The sequence below is a fragment of the Saccopteryx leptura genome, chromosome 2 (genome assembly GCF_036850995.1).
Source record: "Saccopteryx leptura isolate mSacLep1 chromosome 2, mSacLep1_pri_phased_curated, whole genome shotgun sequence".
Taxonomy (NCBI): domain Eukaryota; kingdom Metazoa; phylum Chordata; class Mammalia; order Chiroptera; family Emballonuridae; genus Saccopteryx; species Saccopteryx leptura.
Genome location: NC_089504.1, coordinates 301,469,927 through 301,491,453, shown reverse-complemented (window position 1 = coordinate 301,491,453; position 21,527 = coordinate 301,469,927). Strand labels below are relative to the sequence as shown.

Genomic DNA, 21,527 nt, shown 5'->3' with positions numbered 1-21,527 from the left:
TGTTAAATTTTTAATATCTATCTATTCATCATACTCGAATTGTATAAATGACTATCCCATCTCACCCTATGCAACATAATTCTTTATTAACTACAGTGACTATGACTCACATTTCAAGGAGCTTTATAGATAACGTCAATTTTGTCACCACCTTCTCTGAGCTGTTCAAGTTGTTACTGATCACAGCCTCACCAGATCTTTATGAAGAGATTGTGTCAAGAGCAAAGGACTCTCCTCTTATATTTTCTGCTGCTTGCTTACTTATTCTCTTCATTCTCGTTTCTTTTCATAAATCACTTTCTGTAGAAATCATTTAGAGCCATGTGCCTATCATGAGAGAGTTGGCTTCATTAAAATGAGAAAGCATAACCTGTTAGCCACTTACCCAATACCCTGTAAACCCAATAAGCTGACAGCTGCAAAGAAGATAGGGCCAGTGTCAGCCCCTCTGCACACTGGGGCTTTTCCTCTCCACTCCCCTTTCACCTAAATCATCGTCCAATGAATGGACAGCCAAACTCTGTGCAACACTTACCAGTTAATGTTCACTTATTTCTTGGTCTTTTTTAAATGTTAAAAGAGAAATATTGCAGATTGAATAGGCCCATTTATCTTCACTCTATCCTGAATCTCTATTAAAACAAGAACAGATGAGCCTTTTAAGTCATAACTCACAATTAGATAAATGTCAAGAGCAGAGAAGATAGCAGGAGCATTTTGGAAGCTGGAAAGTAAAAGAATGGGTGGGAAATGATCCAGTTAGCCCGCAGAAGTGGCATCCCAAGCCAGCAGTGAGGAATGACAATAACCTGATTTAAATGGCAGTAGCCTTTCAAGTTTTTAAAATGCTGAAAAGTAGGGGTAAGTAAAAAACACTTATGAAACAGTTAAATATCCAAATTTCTTCCCCAACTTAACATGAATACAACTGCTCCTCCCCCACCAAAGAGAAGTGTAGTCTTTAGACATGATGAAGCAGAGAGTAAGGAGAACAAGACACAGTTTAGGGCTGGGGGAAGGTTTCACAATGAATATAAGGGCATTGAGTGACAGTTTATATGCTGAACAGTGAGAACCCTGACTTGGCACTCCACCTGCTCTGTTAGCTAGGCCTACACCCTGGAGGTGTCAAAGGCAGGAGATTATAAATTTCTTCCTTAAAGGATACAATGCGCACAAGAGATAAGATGAAAATATACAGCATTGGGTTTTCTCACAAAAAGGTCCAATCAGATGATAATGCACTGAAGCCTACAGTCAACATCAAATCCCGAAACCCCAGTACAGAGCTTCCAACCAGCTTTTCCCTGACTTACAACTCAGAATTCCTGAATACCTGAAGACAACTTCAGGCATGGAGAGAGAGCATCCCAAACAAACAAATATCTAAGAGAAATCTGCAGGAAGCTGAGATGGTACAAGAAGATAAAAACACAAGAAAGGAAACGCTCATTAACTTATTCAGAAAGGTAAACAAAGAAATCACATTTGTGAAATATGAATGAATGACATTCTATAAAACAGGAAGAAGAAAAAATGTAAAATAGACATGTAAAGTATAATATAAAGATATAAATGGAAAATTTAGTAGGAAAAATAAGAAGCAAGAAAAAAAATAAGAGTTTCAGAAAAAGAATAGAGAAAAACAAGAAGATTGCATTAAAAATTCAAGCAAATATCTGTAATGGAGAGGATGATCGTTGTGGCTACAAGACCCACTGAATACCAGCACAAGAGAGAAAAAGACTTTGAGATTTCAGAATACTTGCCCTAGCCAGTGGCTCAGTGGATAGACAGAGCATTGGACCAGCAGAAGGATGTCCGAATTTAATTCCTGGTCTGAGCACGCAGGAGAAACAACCATCTGCTTCTACCCTCTCCCTCTCCCCTTTTCTCCCTCTTCCCCTCCCAGAGCCAGTACCTCAATTGGTTCAAGCGTGGCACCAAGGCCCTAAGCATAGCTCTGTTAGAGCACATCTGCCACAGGTGCTAAAAATAGCTCAGTCCTTGAGCATTGGCCCAAGTTGGGGTTGCCAGGTGAGTTCTGTTCGGGCACATGTGGCAGTCTGCTTCACTATGTCCCTTCCTCTTACCTAAAAGAGAGAGAAAGAGAGAAATTTCATAATACTGTGGGTGATGTGAAGACCCTAAAAGTTTCTGGAAATGGGGAAAAACAGATTCCTTAAAAAGGATAAAAATATAAATGGCTGAAGACTTCTCTATGGCAACACTTGAAACGCAGAGACACTAAGAAAAAAAAAATACCTTCAAAATTCAGAGTGACATTTATTTCCAATCTATAAATCAATAGTCATGAAACTATCAATGAAGTGAGAGGATAAGCTAACATGTAGATAGCCCATTGCAGGTCTAGAGGGAAGAAAATAACCTGGTGTAGAAGCAGGAAGGCTCTGGAAGAGGTGTGTTCTCAACAATGGAGCTGTAGACTATTTGACATAGATTAGGTATCCTATCACTTAACTAGACTGAGAAAAAAATCCAGTGATTTAGTGAAATGTACTTAGAAAACTAAACAATTAAGGAGGTGAGGAAGATGCAAAATATATAGCCAAATGCCAAGATGATAATAGACTTTAGACAACATTCTGAGCATTAAACTCTGCGATAAGTACTATCTAGCCATAATGAGAAGATGAATGAGACATGAAATGTGTGAGTGTGATTGGTGGAGGAGGCTGTGAAAGGAAGCTCACTTCACATTAATTGTAATGCCTACACCTTAGAAATCAAGGCGTAGTATCGTATGAATATTATTATGATAAGTGCAAATAAATATCCAATAAGAGCTAGAATATTTTAAAGTTGCTGTCTTTGGCAAGCAGAACGTGATTAGCAGGAACTAATATTTTGTGAAATTAGCCTTACATAATTATTTAAATATAAATAAGAACCCAAATGTTGTCATACCATATTCACCCAAATGAATTATGTTCTAGAGCGCTGTGGAGACCACTGGTTAAGTCCATGATTCACGTAGGTGTTTTTAGCCCCTGAGGTTGGAAATGCTGAACTGCCGCCAGGTGGCAATAGTGAGTTACTTCTGACTTGCAGAAATTTTCTTTTGAAAGGTCCCTTGAGCACCATCCCATGTGACGATGTCATAAGATTCTGAATTTGGTCATGTCCTAGACAAAATTTTTTAACCACTTAGGAGAATTTGTGGAACTCGTTCAAAGTCTAAGATGTTTTTATGTGAAATACAAATGTCTGACACAATGAGGATTGAATACAAACACAATAGGGTACAATTGCCTGGATGAATGCAGTGTGAAATGCAATTAAATATCAAGTCTTAGATGTAGTTTTAAACACTCACATAGGTAAAAAAAAAAAAAAGTGCTCTGGGAGGCGGGATAATAGAAGAAAAATTATCGAGAGGGAATTCATACATGGCTTCCCATTTCAATCTGCGGTCACCAGCTATGTCAAAACTGAGACTCATTCTGCTGTTCTGACAAGTTAGGCCTCTGTATCAGATAATAACTAAATATCTCTCTGCTGTAATAGTCTATGATTCTTTCATATATTAAAAAACTTTTTATGATTGTGGAAGATACAAAAAATATCCAGAAGGTAGTAGATATCCCCATAATCCCATTGTTAAAATTTTAACATATTTTATTTCAGTCTTATTTCTAGTTTCTAGGCACATTATGTACATGTATGTGGAAAAAAAGTCTCCATATATGTAATATATGTATGTGGATATATTTTTATTTTTAAAAATTACATCACTCTGTATATTGAGTTCCATGAAACATACCAGAAAAGCGCGTCCACTCACAGTACGTCCATGACAATGTGCCTTGGGTACCAGCACTGGAAACTTTTTCTGGCCAGTTCACCTCTGACTGTCTAGATATTTTGCTTCTCCTTCTTACTTTTTCTTTGGATTTTTTTTTCTCTCCTAAACTCTTAGGAGAAAACATGTCTCTCTGTCTCTCTCTCTGTGTCTCTGTCTCTGTCTCTCTCTCTCTCTCTCTCTCACACACACACACACACACACACACACACTTCCTTTTCCACTTTTGAAGAATGTAGTCATTATCAGTCATTTTTTTGTTGTGCTGTTATCTGCAAATATATGCTGTGAGAGTCAAGGTCTTTCTACCCCCAAAGACTGATTCCACCTCCCTCTTAGGCTAGGGTCAAAGCCTTGGTCTCATATCAAAACTACTGCCCTGTGGAGCTGGAGACTAATCTGCTGAGGACCATCCCACACTCCTTTCTGGAGCTCTTGTGCCATATTTGGCTCAATCAGCACCTCATCTCTGGCTCACTAAGAGCTCTATTTTCCTGCCCCTGCCCTCTACTACTGGCCCCTTGGTCCTCAATCTTTATGCCTTATTACAGTATCATCTCTTTAACTAGCTTAGCCTAGCAATCACCTGCCCTAAGCAAAAATAACACTAGAATTGACTGTGTGGGACTCACGTTTACTGGTTAGATAAAACCAGAAAAAAGTGGTGCACCCCATCCCACCTCCCAGACAACTCCACTGAAATGGGGATGGTGGCATTAGTACTACAGAATTTGAATTTATCTTAAGTTTTTAATCTGTGCCTAAGTTGTCTGTGTTATTTTCATAGACATCACCTAATGTGAATTAATGTATGTTTTAGAGATCTTTATAAAAGAAAAAAGTGTAGAAAATCCATAAGGGGTAAAGAATGGCAAATAAATTAATATTTTTTCTATTTTTATTTTTAATTTCATGTCTTCTGGTGCATTTTTATCATTGTTATAGATGTATATATATGCACATATTTGCCATTAAGTTTTTATATAAAATAAATTTTTCCTTTGTATTTTTGAAAGTTTTAACGTGATAGTGGGAAATTATATACACATTACATCTTTAAATTTTTATTCTTATTATCAACTTAATAATATCCAATCTATACATTCCTTTCTGGCTTGTGTTTGAAGTGTTATAATAAAGTAATATTTAAACCTTAAATTTCACTCATAAAAATTTATAAACTTATTTTGCTATTTTATTTACTTACCATTTATTTTTCAAATTCTCAATGGAAACTTTTATCATAAAGAATACAAATCATTTTCATCTAAGAAATATAAGGCAAAGGAGACATTTGTAAATTAATTTATTTGGAGTAAAGAGTAGATACCCCTGGGGGAGATAACCTTTAAGTTAATTAGAAAGTAAAAGGCAAATTACAATTCAATTCACATGACCCTGTCGTACTAAATGCCATTCAAATATCCAAATGGCTTTTAGTGAGAAGAAACATTTTTCCTATCATGAGTTCTCAAAAAGATCTTTCAGTTCCAATGTCACATTCAGCGGTGGAGCAGGGTGAGCCTCCTGTTTGTATATTTCTTAAATACATCTAGACTTTTTTAGAAGACTGTAATGTGCAGAACAGATCTGAAATAGGCCCGAATTGATACAAGGAGGCCCACAGGGAGGCTATTATAGCAACCCACAGAGATGATGGTCTAAGTCTTAGACCAACACAGTAATGACAGCAGAAAAAAAACAGAGTCCAGAAACACTTAAGTAGATAAATTTGAGAGGGCTTGGTGGGATGAGAAAGAGAATGAATTTAGGGAGGACAAGCAATTTGGTGTAGTGGCTGAGCTCTACCTGGGAGCTCAGGTTCTGTAATCTAAACCTGCCATTCCAGGCTCTGTGACCTTGGGCAGTCACGTAACCTCTCCGGGCTTCTACTATGTCTTCATAGTAGAGTGAGACAATGACAATACTAACCTATTGTATTGTGAGAATAACATGAATTTAATCACTTATTCAATTTTAACTTTAAATATGTTTATTACATGCTAAGCACACTGTGTTTGTAATTATGGGATAGAAGTAACTCAACAGCAGAGTTGGGAGAAGAAGCTGCGGTGAGGGAGCTGACTTCTCTGTCAGTGAGGCGGTGAAGTGAGGCCCTTCCTGGCCCCGAGGAACTGCAGTACCAAGTATTCCCATACTGCGCTTACATAGGACTTGCGAAGGGAATGACTAAACATCAGTTTAGGTGCTTAAACTTAGCATTGAAAATTAAAGAAGGCTGACAAACAGTCTTCCTTTAGAACAAGTTGGAATACTTTCCCCTACACCCTCTAACCTGTATCACCAAGGAGGAGGGAACGGAAGAGCCTCCCACTTACCTCAAGATGGTGAGATGGAGAAACCACCACTTGGAGAACTTCAAGATCTATTCTTTTGACTTAGAAGAGGTCAGTGCACTAGTATTTGACACACACTTGAAATTTTTGAAAGTGAAAGGCCATGACTGAATTTCCCTTACCTAAAGGAATTTCAGATGCACTTTTACTGCCTACAGGGAAGAGGTATCTATTTTCCATGGACCAAATGTCAGAAACATATGGGAGAAGTGGTGTTTGGGGTCATTTGAAAAACCAGCTTTCTCCAAGAGAATTTCTTGACAAGGCAAGTTGACTTAAGCCTGAAGAGATTTGAGTGGACCATCATATGCATAAACCACAAGTGTATCATAAACAATCATGTGAAAAAGATGCATTATCTGCAAAGGAGATAATGCAAAGGCGTGACTCTAATGTTATTATTTGAGTGATTGAAATCTCTTAAGAATCCATAAAAGATCCTGACCAGGCAGTGGCACAGTTGATAAGAGTATTGGCCTGGGATGATGAGGACCCAGGTTCAAAACCCTAAGGTCACTGACTTGAGTGCGGGTTTACCAGCTTGAGCATGGGGTTGCTGGCTTGAGCATGGGATCATAGACATGACCCCATGGTCACTGGCTTGAGCCCAAAGTTCACTGGCTTGAAGCCCAAGGTTGCTGGCTTGAGCAAGGGGTCACTGGCTCATCTAAAGCCATCTGGTCAAGGCAAATATGAGAAAGCATTCAATGAACAATGAAGGTGCCAATACTGTGAGTTGATTCTTCTTATCACTGTTCATTCTTTTCTTTCTGTCTCTGTCTGTTCTCTCTTTCTCCCTCTCCTTAAAAAAAATTCATTAAAAGCCTATCAGATGTAGGAGTCATTTGGACCAGTCATCAAACCTACAGAGTACTAATGTCATGTCTTCATCATACCAGTCAAACAAGACCTCTCCTGATCCTCACCACCCCTCTCCTAGTCCTGTCCATCCTCTGCATAGGAAGGGTTTAGGAGTTGACACTAGCAAGTTATGGAAGGAACTGAAGCTAGAAGAGAGAAATAAAGCCAATCTCCTTTCGACTATGATCCTTACAGCAGGTGAGATCTAAGGTAGAAGGTTTGAGATCTTTACTATTCAATGGAGAACTGTATATTTCAACTACTCAAATGAGGTTGCTGTTTGTTTTAACTAAATGTGATTGAAAGACTTTATTAAACAAGTGACCAGAAAAGTTATAGATTCTGCCCCAGACTTCACCCCAGGGACAACAAAAATCAGACCAATAGGAAGTGTTAATATAGCTCACGGGCAAGAAAAGAAACGAAGTTGCTTTTGTCTTTCACCCTAAGAAGTCCTATTCTGAAACAAAATGCATGAGAATTAGTGATTCCCAAGACGGAGTCATTTGAGGATATGTTGCTGTCCAGAGTGGAACTATAGGAGAGGGTGACTGAGATAGAAGAGTTAAGGGTTTCTGGAAATAAGGTTAAAAATAAAAAGATCTATAAGGCCAAGATATTGAAGGACTATTCATCAGCATGTGATAGTTATCCAGCCACCAACATAGGGAAACACTCCTAGAAGAGTCTTAGGGATGTACCACCACGTAACACCAGGTCAGCAGAAAAACAGTAGAGAGATTTGGGAGTGATAGTGAGAAGGAAAGAACAGAGGAAAGGGTTGGTTCAGGAATAAGAAAGAAGCATGAGCAAATGAGTAAGACTGTGTTTATAATATATCTCAGGAGTTTCAGGTTAAATATTAATATTGTTACATTTCTATTGATGGAAAGATACATGCTGTACTACCAGGCTGTCATAGCAAAATACTATAGACAGGTGGCTTGAACAACATGAATTTATTTCTTATAGTTCTGGAAATAGATGTCTAAGATCAGGGTGCAGCAGGATTGTTGTCTGGTGAGGGCTCTCTCCTTGGGTTGTAGGTGTCGCCTTCTTTGTGTTATTAGATGGTGAAGAGAGATCAAGCTCTCTGTTATCTCCTCTTAAAAGAGCACTAATCCTATTAGACCAAGGCCCCACCATTATGATCTTATGTAACCCCAAGTACCTCACAGAAGCTGCATCTCCAAATAGCATCACATTGCAGGGTAAGGCTTCAACATATGAAATTTGGAGAAACAAACATTCTATCTGTAACAAAGCTATTACTGCTTGTCATGACTGCAAATAGAGCTGTTCTCACAGTCCATTTTCTTGTTGGACAGAATGCAGTCACAAGAACCAAATACCGAACAAAGAAGGACCACATGATGTGTAAACTTATGTGTTTGTGCATTGCTTACTCATCTACCATTGGTGGGCTGACAACGATCACTGGTACTTCCACCAACTTGATCTTCGCTGAACATTTCAATACGTAAGTAATATACTGGATTAGTGATTTAATAATGGACAGCACACAACTGACCTAATTTAGAGACTCCAAGGAAAAAGATGCTGTATTGGGTTAATACTCCTCTGTTCCCTATCAGGCTATTCATGGGTCTAGAGACCTTCCCTTCTACTGAGAATTAAATATGTAGGACAAAGTAAATTAACAGATGCCTACAGATTCCCCAGGTCAGCTCAGAAGAGATCATTCCTGGCTGACCATTCTAATCAAACAAGGAATATATTTTAATTATAAATAATACAGCAAATGGGAGAAGTAACAAAAAGGGATTATTTGTGTGGGACAGTTTATATAAGGTTTGGGAACTGGTATTTAAACTTGAATGATGAATGTCAAATAGTGGTACTAATTGTAAAAGGCATGGCTTTGAATTCAAAAAGATCTCAAGAATTAAGCAATTACAAGAAATGGCAGCTTGACCAGGCAGTGGTCTGGTAGATAAAGTGTTAGCCTGGGACACTGAGGACCCAGGTTTGAAACCCCGAGGTCATCAGCTTAAGAGCAAACTTACCTGGCTTGAGTGTGAGTTCACCAGCTTGAGTGTGGGATTGGTGGCTTGAGCATGCAATCATAGACATGACCCCATGGTAGCTGGCTTGAGCCCAAGGTCACTGGCTTAAAACCCAAGGCTGTTGACTTGAACCCAAGGTCACTGGCTTGAGCAAGGGGTCACTGGTTTGACTGGATCCTCCTGGTCAAGGCACATATGAGAAAGTGATCGATGAACAACTAAGGTGCTGCAATGAAGAATTGATGCTTCTCATCTCTCTCCCTTCCTGTCTGACTGCTCCTCTCTCTCCCTCTCCCTTTCTCTCTCTCTCTCACTCATTTTAAAAAAAAGAAAGAAAGAAAAAGAAATGGCAGTAATAAAGTATTCTAAGGACAGATGTATGACTCTAAATATAAGTTTGGAACTGAGTTATCACTCCATTGCAGAAATGAGGAACCTGTGGATATAGTCAGAGCATTTGGGCAAAAAATTTTACAATATTCAGTCACTTTCTTTGTGAATTTGAAATATAAAAAAGTACATTCCACTCCAAGAGTTAATTTTTTTCATATCTAAAATATCCACTCCAAGAGTTAATTTTTTTCATATCTAAAATAAGCAAAGTTTATATGATTATTGTGAGAATTAAATGAGACGACTCTTTAAAAATACTTGACATTATACTTGAAACAATAGTTTAAAACACCATGCTTTAAGGTGAGAACTCAAACTGATTCTGCTTCCGAGGTATATTTTTAAGTACGACTAGTACAAATTATTGTCAGAGTTCCAGGAAAGTGGGCACCACCGTGATACTCTGAAATAGGATTTAGGACCTTATCACAGAAAAATTTAGGTGCAAAGGCAAGGAAGGTATACTCGAAGCAGCAGACTCACAGACTATTTATGAGCTTTCTAAAATTATTTTCTAAATGTTCTGCCTGCATAACTTTTCCAAGAAATCCAGAACTCAAATATATCACTCTCTGTTCTGGGAAGAATGAGAACTTTTGTACCAAGAAAACTGGAATAGAAATTAAGGGACCATACCACGGAGACCTCCACGTGCACGCATGTTTCTATGAGTACACATTCATTGTGTATATTCAACAGGCGGCTTAGAAACGAACCTTTGAAAGACATTAGGCCTATGTGAGGCTTCTGAAATTCACAGTGCCAGAGAGCATTTGCCCCCTAATTCAAGACAGGAAATGTAATCAGTCCCTTTCTGAAAGTAGATTTCTGTTCTTTGTCATGAATTCACCAAAGAAAGATTTTCCACATCTTAGTCTCTTCGGTAAATCTCTTCTAAGATTTAGACCAAATTTTTGGTTCATGGATGTTGATGTTAGAGAAATACTGCTTTCCACTATTCCCGTGGAATTACTTAATGCCATCAAAGGAATTCATATTGAGTTTACCCTTGGTCTTGGTTTTCTTGTATAATGTACTTACCAAATTTTCTTTCTTTTAGTTAACTGTTCCTGGACTTATTGAATGCCTTATTCTATTTGCAGCGACAGATTGAGAACATTGTAGTATTTTGAGCAAAATGTTTCAGTAACTATTTTTTCCTAATTGTCTAATCTTCTAATTCTCATAGTCATGGGAATTTGGCCAGAGTACTCTTTAAATGTAGAAAATGCTCAAAATATATTTTAAATTTAGCAATAATTTTTCTTCATGTTTGCTTTAACATTAGAAATTATATTAAAACTAAAAAAAAAAATAAAAACTTCCGAGTATCCCCTCTTGATAAAAAATATTAGACTAGAAAGGGAACATTACCTTATGTGACAAAATATAATTGATATTAAACAAAGTAGATAGTTAATTAACTTTTTCTTAAATACAACAGCATACAAAAGCAATAATAAAATCAATGCATTCCGTTTCACTGGGAAAAGTTTCACAAACCTAAAACATTAGGAAAAAAATAGATGTATTTATTTTTTGCCCAGATATTTGGAGTTGGAGAGAAATTGCCCTTTATTTCCAAATTCAGTACAATAATTTCAACTTTTTCTCTTGACACTGCTTGCATTCTTTTTGAGCAATATCAATGCATATTGGGTGTCACCCAGCTTCAAAGGGCACCTGTGCCAGTGATTTCCTACCATTGACATTTAAGGAAAAGCTTCATCTTAGTAATAAACTGTGGGAGGGAAATATTGGATAATGAATTTCAAAGCCCTATGTATCTATCCATCCATCTATCTATCTATCTATCTATCTATCTATCTATCTATCTTATATATTAGATATAATGGTTTTTGTTCTCTTTTGTACACACAAAAAAATAAGAACAATGAATTCTAAAAAAGCTAAACTCTATTTACTGCAAATAAAAACAGACTTTCATTCACTCAATCAACAAATATTTGTTAAGGACTCTCAATGTGCAAGACACTGTTTGGAAATCTTTTGGAGAATGCAAAAAAATAAAACCTACCAGAAGGAATAGTCCATCTAACTGTCTAGACAAAACACACCTATGTGAAAAGTATTAAAAAATTTAAAACATTATAACAATTATTTTATGACATCCAGGGCAGAAAGGTCAAGTGACATGAATTGAGCTCTTGTCAGATAATTACATATATTTTGTGTACACATGTCCTATATGTCCTTGCTATGGAAATGGTACATAACAGTGATTAAGAGCACAGTCTGGCCTGACCTGTGGTGGCACAGTGGATAAAGTGTCGACCTGGGAATGCTGAGGTTGCCCGTTCAAAACCCTGGGCTTGCCTGGTCAAGGCATATATGGGAGTTGATGCTTTCTGCTCCTCCCCTTTCTCTCTCTCTCTCTCTCTCTCTCTCTCTCTCTCTCTCTAAAAAAACTAAATAAAGTTAAAAAAATTAAAAAAAAAAAAAAAAGAGCACAGTCTGAGGGTTTAAAATGTCTATGTTTAAATCAGAACTCTATTTACACCTATTTACAAACCAGGTGAACTTGGACAAATCTCTTTAAGCCTGTTATCTTGCCAGAAAAAAATAAAGATAATAATATTTATCCTTTTAAAGAGTTGTTTTGTGTTTTACATGAAAGAAATAGCACTTTGAATAGTGTGTAGCATAGCTCAATAAATGCTGGTGAGTTTTATTAGAGTCAAGACAGTTGAGGTTCAGCTTAGCAGAAAGATAACCAAACCAAGATCAGTCAAACCCTCAAAGTGTGTCTCCCTAAAAACTAGTTCCCTAGAAACATAACTGAACATGTGTCCTGTAAGAGGACAGTAGCTGTAACTGCTACTTGATGTGGCGACACCCCTTTGATCACTAGGGGAAACTTGTCCTTACAACATGGTTCAGTCTTTAAAGAGGTAAACACCATACTTTTGAAGAAACAAATGCAAATAATTGATATAATTAAAGCACAAAAAGTCTGTAAAAGGCTTTTGGGGAGGCATTGGAATAGTTTGTGTCTCTTTTTGCACAGTTTAGAATAGCATGTGCAGAGTGATTGGCATTCTATGAGTCTGAGGACAGGAGACCAATGAGGAGTCTATTACCAAGTGCTGACAAATGATAACAGGGCAGAACAGGCTAGCTGTGAGTGATGGGAGGACTTAGACCCAGGACACGGTACAGTCAGAAGTGGTGTTTTTACTGAGAGTCTGGTGGAGGTGTGGGATTATTATTATTTTTATTGATTGATTGATTTTAGTGAGAGAAGAAGGGAGAGAGAGAGTCAGGAACATCAATCTGTTCCTGTATGTGCCCTGACTGGGTATCCAACTGGCAACCTCTGTACTTTTGGCTGGTGCTCTAACCAACTGATCCATCTGGCGGGGGCTAGCATGAAATTAAAAACAAGAGTAGATGTAGATTTAGAGAACAGTTTCACAGTTGCCAGAGGGGAGGGTAAGGGGGGTCTAGGTGGAAAAGGTGACAGGATTGAGAAATACAAACTGGCAGTTACAAAATAGTCACAGGAGTGTCAAGTACAGCAGAGGGAATACAGTCAATAATATTGTAATAACTGTGCCTGTGTCAGATGGGGCTAGATTTATCAGGATGATCACTTCATAAGTTGTATAAATGTCTAGTCCCTGGGTTGTACACCTGAAACTAATATAACATTGGATGTCAACTGTAATTGAAAAATAAAATATTACAAGAATAGAAATGTTAGCCTTGGAAAAGAAGGACCTAGCCTCTTGACTGATGGTGATGAGTGGGAAGAAGAGAACACACAAAGACAGAAATTTCAAGTGGTGTAGTGTAGACTCCTCCCTCACTGCGCAGATGAGCAAGCTGATGCTCTGAGCACCTGAGTGATGATCACTAGTCAGCGAGGACCTGGGAGGGGACAGGAGATGCCCGAGTCCCAGAGCTTCCCACACTGCAGTCTCACTGCCTCACAGACTGTATGTGACAGGGCCCTGTTGGCAAAATTCTAACTCAAGATGCTCTTTTCCTCATCTGGATCCACCTCTCCACTGACATATTCTTCCAATCATCACTCAATCCCTCCCATTACTAATACTGTTGTTAATAAACACCACTCTATAACCCATTTCTTCCTACACTGGTCATCAAAAGACAAGTTCTTTCTCCACTTGTGTGGATGCCATATTGAAACCCCTGTTCAGTTCCTCCCACACTGCCATTCCCGCCTCCTCTTGTCATAAACGTAGTCTGCTCCACACACACGCACAGCCACCACCCCTGACTGCAAGCTTATGAAGGCTTCATTCTTATTTTTCTTTTTGCCCACAAGGGGCACAGGTAGGAGATCAACAAACATTATGATTTTTACAAATTGATTTTCAAGAGAAAGTGAGAGAAGGAGAGAGAGAGAGCAAAACATCAATTTGTTGTTCCACTTACTTATGATGCATTGGCTAACTCTTGTATGTGCCCTGACTGAGGATCGAACCAACAACCTTGGCATATCATGATGACTTTCTTTTCTTTTTTCTTTTTTTTTCTTTTGACAGAGACAGAGAGAGAGTAAGAGAGAGGGACAGATAAGGACAGACAGACAGGAAGAGAGAGAGAGATGAGAAGCATCAATTATTGATTGTGGCACCTTAGTTGTTCATTGATTGCTTTCTCATATGTGCCTTGACTGTGGGCCTTCAGCAGACCGAGTGACCCCTTGCTCAAGCCAGCAACCTTGGGTTCAAGCTGGTGAACCTTGCTCAAACCAGATGAGCCAGTGCTCAAGCTGGTGACCTCGAGGTCTCAAACCTGGGTCCTCTGTATCCCAGTCCGACCTGGTCAGGCTCATGATGACATTCTAACTACCTGAGCTACCTAGATAGGGCTGGAGATCAATAAACATTAGTTGAGACAAACTGTACCAAGGCATAAATAAATTGCTGATTGTTCTTGAGAATCATCTAATTAACTAAATAATTTTTATATTAAAATAAAGTTATTAAGGGAAATCTTATTAAGTATAATTACTGTTTTCACAAGAGTAGCTTTGATGCATCAATATTACTTAACAAATGCAACAGCTATTAGCCATATACAAAACCCACATCTACCAGACTAAGAATGGAAGGTTATCACAAGTAAAATTTCATAGCTTGCTGATTATTGAAGTAAGTTATTCAGTTCGTGGGTGTCAGCTGTGAAATACGTGGGTATAAAAAGCAGCTTGGAAGGAAGTTGTATTATCAATGATTAGTACACTCGCTGTTGCTAATTATGTGTTAAATAATAACCATTACAGGTTCACAAACCAACAATGGTAAAAAGAAGTGAGTTTATAGCTGCTCTAAGTACAAAGCCCACATCCTTAACTTCTTTTCTTGGCTAATTACAGAGGGAAAAGCTAAACCAGTAACCTAGCAATAGCTACCTTCAGAAGTTACCATAATTTTCTCCTGCAAAAATGGGCAAGAGCTATTTCTCAGAAAGAATTTCTCTGGATACTGCAGAGTTTGGACTCAGACTTTGGTTCAGATTTCAGGCTGGCCATGTATTGGCTTAACTTCTGTGAACATCAGTTTTTTCATCTGTGAAATGGAGGCAGAACTGTAATTGAGGACATTATTGTGAAGATTGAATGGCCTAACACATATGGGGCTTTTAGCAAAGGGCCTGGCGCATAGGAAATTGTCAACAACGCTAGTGCTGTTGCTGCTGCTTCCACTTTTGTTATTACTGTTAGAAATCAGCCCAGTTCATAAATAACAAGTAGTTAATATTTGAAAAGAAACCCGTGGAAGTACATAAATACAAACCTGAGAAGTGGCTTTGATGCAGAAATAATCAAAACAGCCATTAATCAAAAAGACAGTAATCACTGTGGACACTAGTTTACAGGGATCTCAGTGGCCCACGTCTCTTTACAGGCTGTGTATTTCTATAGCTACATTTATTCTTTTGAGACCATTTTCATGCATTTCATTAGAATTATTCGTCATTTTGTAGTTGGTCATAAGATCGGCACTGACAACACTGTCCTCCGAAGTTTCAATGTTGGTAAGCATGTGTGCTTTAGGTCAAGGCATGTCTCTGCTATGGAGCAGTCATTTCCATTGCTCCACAATGTCCCTAAAACGTCAAAGATGGGCTCTAGCCTCTGCATATTGTTCAGTATATATGGAATTCGCTATTTTCTCCTCAGAGCTGCAGTTCAGAACACTAAGCTTTAATGAGAAAAGGTTGTGTTTTAAATGTTCTTCCTGGGTTAAAAATCCATTTTGACTGCACGGTCCCTGACCATGAGCAGTTTACCTTCTGGGACTCCATGTTATCCCATATAAAATAGAAATACAGTGGTTTTCTTACAAGGTTTTGTTAGATCATCTGCTCATGCCTACACCTCCGCCTGCCCTCTGACACCTACAGTGGCCTCAGGGTGCATCCCGGTTCCTTCTATCTCCATGGACTCCCAAAATGATCATGCTCATTCCCATGGTTTGTGAACCTGCCCATTATGTTTGGTAACTACCAATTTTACATCCCTAACCTGCTTTCTCCTCTCAGCTCCAGATTCATTCACCTCCTGCCCATCTTACTTCCCTCAGACTTCATTTGAATAAATGGAACCTTGTCTCCATTTCCTACATGCTACCCCAAATATATCACAGTCTATTGCCTTCCATTTATCTGTACCACTACCAATCTAACTTCAGCTAAAATTGACTCTACTCCCACTCTCCCTGTTCCTGTGAGAAACTTTCTCTGTCTACTGATAGATTTCCTTATGTGTTTGTCTCTATTGCTATGTTATAAATTACGATCAGTTTAGTGACTTAAAACAGCACAAATTTATTATCTCATAATTTCTGTGGGCCAGGGCAGGAGTCTAGGTATAGGTTTGCTGGGTCCTTTGCTCACGATTCACCAGCCTGCAAGCTGTCAGCTGGGCCTGTAATCCTCACAGAGGCTCGGGGTTCTATTCCAAGCTCATCCAGGTTGTTGACAGAATTCAGTTCCCTGTGTTTGATTACTGTAGTGCCCATTATTGGCTGACAGGTGGCGTGGGGTCACTCTCAGCAACTACCAGCTACCTTGAGATACTTGCCACGTGCCTCCTTCCTTTGAGCACTTGGAAGCTTACTTCTTTAGGCTGGCAGGAAAAATCTCTTTTAAGGTCTCACCTGATTAAGCCAGTCCCACCCAAAATAACATTTCTTTTGATTAATGCAAAGTCAAATTGATAGGGACTTTTATTACTTCTGCAAGATCCCTTCACTTTTGACATAAAAGAACCTAATCACAGGAATGAAATCTCATCATAGTCACAAGTTCTATCCACCCAGGAAGGGAAAGGATTATACAAGGCATGTACACCAGGGGCATAAATCTGGGGGATTCTCTTGGAACTCTGGCTATCACACTTTGGCTTCTACTCTTGTTCCCTTCAATGCTGAGAATTTACCTAGCTAACATGTTTTATTTAAATCACAACTGTACTCAGACTTTTAATTTATATATATATATATTTTTCTGAAATGAAAAGTAGGGAGGCAGAGAGACAGACTCCTACATGTGCCTGACATGGATCCACCCAGTATGCCCACCAGGGAGTGATGCTGCTCGGCCCATCTGGGGCATTGCTCTGTTGCAACTGGAGCCATTCTAGTGTCTGAGACAGAGGCCATGGAGCCATCCTCAGCACTCAGGTCAATTTTGCTCCAATGGAGCCTTGGCTGCAGGAGGGAAGAGAGAGATAGAGAGAAAGGAGAGGGGCATGGGTGGAGAAGCAGATGGGAACTTCTCTTCTGTGCCCTGGCCAGGAATCAAACCCGGATTTCCACACGCTAGGCCGATGCTCTACCGCTGAGCCAACCAGCCAGGGCTATATTTAGACTTTTAATTAGGTCATGTCACTAATTTATTTAACATGTTCCAACAACTCCTAATCCCATTTGTACTACTATTCAAAATCCTTCTGATAAGCTACAAGGTATTCTATGATATGACCCCTTCTGACTATGTCTTGGGCATTAATTTCATGTCACTATAACCTCAGTACACTACCCACAGCCGCAGTGGCCCTTTGTCTAATCCTCAAACATTCCAAATTCATTCCTACCTCAGGGCCTTGGTACTTGCTATTTCCTGTCTATAATGTTGTTTCCCAGTTATTTACATGACTAGATATTTCTTGCCATATAGATCTCATTTCAAATATTACCTTCATTGAGCATATTCTGTAAAATTACTCCCTCTCCCTGATAATTTTTATTAAATTATTTTCTCTTAATTTTGGATTCATTATATGCTTACCTGTTTAATGCCTGTGTCCCTCAATTAAATATAAACTTTAAGAGAGTCTGAACCATGTCTGTCTAATTCACCACTATACCCCCAATAGCTAGGAGAGCAGAAGAGTGCCCTGCACATGGTAGACACCCAAAACATAGTGTCAACTGAAGGAAGAGTATCTAATCAGAATTAAATGTACTTATATAGATCACAATGGAAGAAATCTATATTTGCTTGAAACAGATAATTGCATTCACTTCACTTTTAGGATATAAGGAAGTGGGAAAAGAGACACCACAGTCAAACTAATCCCTTAGAATATGCCTTTCATTCTATTTCCATCCAAAGTATAGTATATATTTACTCTGGGTAGAAGTGTAAGGGTTGTAATAATGGAAGTCAGTGTCCTATATGCTGTTTACTCCCTGACCACTGAAGACAAACAAACACATAGAATTTAGCTTTGTCAGGCTTCCATTTTTCTAAATGAACTATCCTTCCATGCAAAAATTCTGAAAAGCTCCCTTTTTCAGCCAACAAATCTTACAGGTTTCTTTCTGGTGTGTAGAGGTAACAGCGCAGCCTGATTTCAAGGTATGAGCCACAGATGGTGGAAAATGAAATTGGGTTTGGGGTATTCTTTTGACCCTGACCCAAGTAGCATTTCTAAATGTCTTTTGGCTGAACATGATAACACAGGCCATTGACCTGTGATACAAGTTAATAAATTAATGGGAAATAAGGTTAGGCCTTTCCCCCCTTATTTTATCTCCCAACTGAAAACAACAAATTATTATTATTATTATTTTAAGCAAGCAATATTCAGTAGAGCCTGTGGACATGAAAAGCATCTTTTCATTCATCAATTCTTTGTATTTACTAGCATTTCTTATTTATCATTTGTCACTTTCTAATGCATAAACATGTAAGCTAATCCTTGGATCTCTTCAAGGTAGATAAAAATCACCCTCATGTTGCCGATGATATGGCCTAGGGAGAGCAGCAACTTTCATATGCTCAAAGAAATTATAGAAATCGTTAGACGTCTAGAGTTTCAAACCAAGTCTTTGCATGCCTGACTAGGCAGTGGTGCAGTGGATAGAGTGTCAGACTAGGATGCAGAGGGCCCAGGTTCAAAACCCTGAGGTTACTGGCTTGAGAGCAGGCTCAACTGGCTGGAGCGCAGGGTCACTGGCTGGAGCATGAGATCATAGACATGACCCCATGGTTGCTAGCTTGAGCCCAAAGGTCACTGGCTTGAAGTCCAAGGTCGCTGGCTTGAGACCAAGGTCACTGGCTTGAGCAAGGGGTCACTTGCTCTGCTGTAGCCCCCCGCCTCCAGTCAAGGCACATATGAGAAACCAATCAACGAACAACTAAGGTGCCAAAGCAAAGAATTAATTGATGCTTCTCATCTCTCTCCCTTCCTGTCTGTCTGTCCCTATTTGTCCCTCTCTCACTCTCTGTCTCTGTCAAAAAAAGAAAGTCTCTGCATGACTTAAGAACTATCCTAAATTAAAGAAGGCTCTAAAATACATAAATTTGGCTTATGTTGATGCATTTATCATGAAATATTTTGTTTGCTTACTTGATCTTTTTTATTTTATTTTATTTATTTATTTTCATTTTTCCGAAGCTGGAAACGGTGAGACAGTCAGACAGACTCCTGCATGCGCCCAACCGGGATCCACCCGGTATGCACACCAGGGGGCGATGCTCTGCCCCTCTGGGGCATTGCTCTGCTGCATCCAGAGCCACTCTAGCACCTGAGGCAGAGGCCACAGAGCCATCTTTAGCGCCCGGGCCATCCTTGCTCCAATGGAGCCTCAGCTGCGGGAGGGGAAGAGAGAGACAGAGAGGAGGGAGGGGGGGAGGGGGGGAGAAGCAGATGGGCGCTTCCCCTGTGTGCCCTGGCTGGGAATCGAACCCCGGGACTCCCGCATGCCAGGCCGACGCTCTACCGCTGAGCCAACCGGCCAGGGCCCTACTTGATCTTTTTTAAACAATACAATACAGATATGATGTGACTTAGAATTTAAGTCTTATTTCTATAAAGTTCTCTATATTTGTGATTTCAAAAATAATAAAAATACACTAAAGTTGTTTTTATTAATTCTGTATAGTTTTTGTACTTTCAAAATTTCCAGTTTTGTCTTTATGTTCCTGCTTTAGGGGAAAAAAAAAAGCCAACTGTTTCTCATATTTCTTATTCTTCCCCATCCCCACCAACAACCATAAAATAGATAACTATATGAAAATTTATTTGGAATTTAGATTACATTTTGAAACAATGAAAGTTAGGTTACCGAAGAAACTGTGTTTGCACCTGACCTTCTTTTGCTGTTGCTATTATTTTGTTATTATGTGAGCTAAAAAGCTAAAAGTAACTAGGCGAGATAAAGGAAGAGTTGATGTTTTTACACCAAACTTTTAATTAATTTTTATCTGGCCCAAATTTATTGCATTTGACTGACCCCCCAGAGCACTGTCTAATTCTAGGAAGAAAGGACTGGTATATGTCTGGTGTGATGGTTGCAGTTGCTTTGGGGCAGAAGAAACAAATGTGGGCTGGATCCCAGTCCCTTCCCAGGCGCCTGGGGTGCCCGCTTCCAGGGTGCAATGGTAATGGACATCTGGTTCTGTTCAGTTAATTTTAACCAGTTCCCAAGCCTGCTTATCCATCTTTCCTCACTCCTACATTCATGATTGGAGTACTAACAAAGAAACATACACATACAAACGTGTTTCTCGTGCATTTAACGAGTAACAGGTCCCTGTGAGATGTTCTTTCACAAGCATGTCCTGACAGACTTGAGTCAAGGAAAAAAACTCATAACATACCCACTCTTGTGTTTGTGGGAAGTAGCAATAATTATGCAGTTAAGAATCAAGAGCTAAGGAGAAACACTAACCTCTATTCTTTTTTAAAAATTATTTTTATTGATTCATTTTAATAAGACAGAAAAGAAGCATTCCTTTATTGTGCCATTTAGTTGTGCATTCATTGCTCCCTTCCCATATGTGGGTTAACCTGGGATCGAACCTGCAACCTTGGTGTTTCAGGACAACGCTCTAAACAGCCAGGGCCTAACCGCTGTTCTCAATGGTGGATACCCCTCAACACCCCCAGACCCCCCTTTGGTTGGCATCACAGGAGAGATGTGTACTGCCGCTTCCCATTGACCTTTGGGAGGTCACTTGTCTCCCCTCTGAACACTTTCCCGTGTTTTCACACAGGCGCTACCCTGAGTGTCGATGCATCAACTTTGGATCCTGGTTCATGATGTCCTTCCCACTTGCCATTATTATTTTACTGTTGTCCTGGATCTGGCTGCAGTGGCTCTTCCTGGGATTCAAGTAAGTAAATTGTCCCCGTTTGACAGATAAATGAAGGTGTCCAGGTTCCAAGTTCTCAGGTCCTCACATATACTCTTCCCCATTTCATGAAGCTACATTTCTGCATTTCTCTTCCGCACAAAACTGACATGTATGAACATATATTTTAGGAATAGTCTAGAATACCATGTAAGCAACATTGACTGGGAAGAGAATTTGTGGGAAGCAGATTCCATCTTGGTTTCTTGTGAGTCTTAAACCAATAACTTGATAATAGGCCAGAAAAGCATATGGAGCTCATTATGATGAAGGTGAAATTTTAAGAAGTTTTGCCCCTCCTCTTGATTTAGTATGGGGATTTCCCCACGTTATTGAGTTACTTTAAACTATAATATGCAGGGCTTCCTGCTTTACCGTAGCACCAAACCAATATGTCCTTGGAAAACTAAGGATCTGAGCATGTGC

General features: G+C 39.2%; 1 protein-coding gene across 1 annotated transcript in view; it reads left to right on the top strand.

The window, feature by feature from the left end:
- Positions 1–21,527, top strand: part of SLC13A1 (solute carrier family 13 member 1) — a 91,697-nt gene that overhangs the window by 52,388 nt on the left and 17,782 nt on the right. The window contains exons 7-8 of the mRNA XM_066362572.1: positions 8,370–8,521; positions 20,964–21,083. Coding sequence (XP_066218669.1) covers positions 8,370–8,521; positions 20,964–21,083 — 272 coding nt within the window. The remainder of the gene's footprint in view (positions 1–8,369; positions 8,522–20,963; positions 21,084–21,527) is intronic.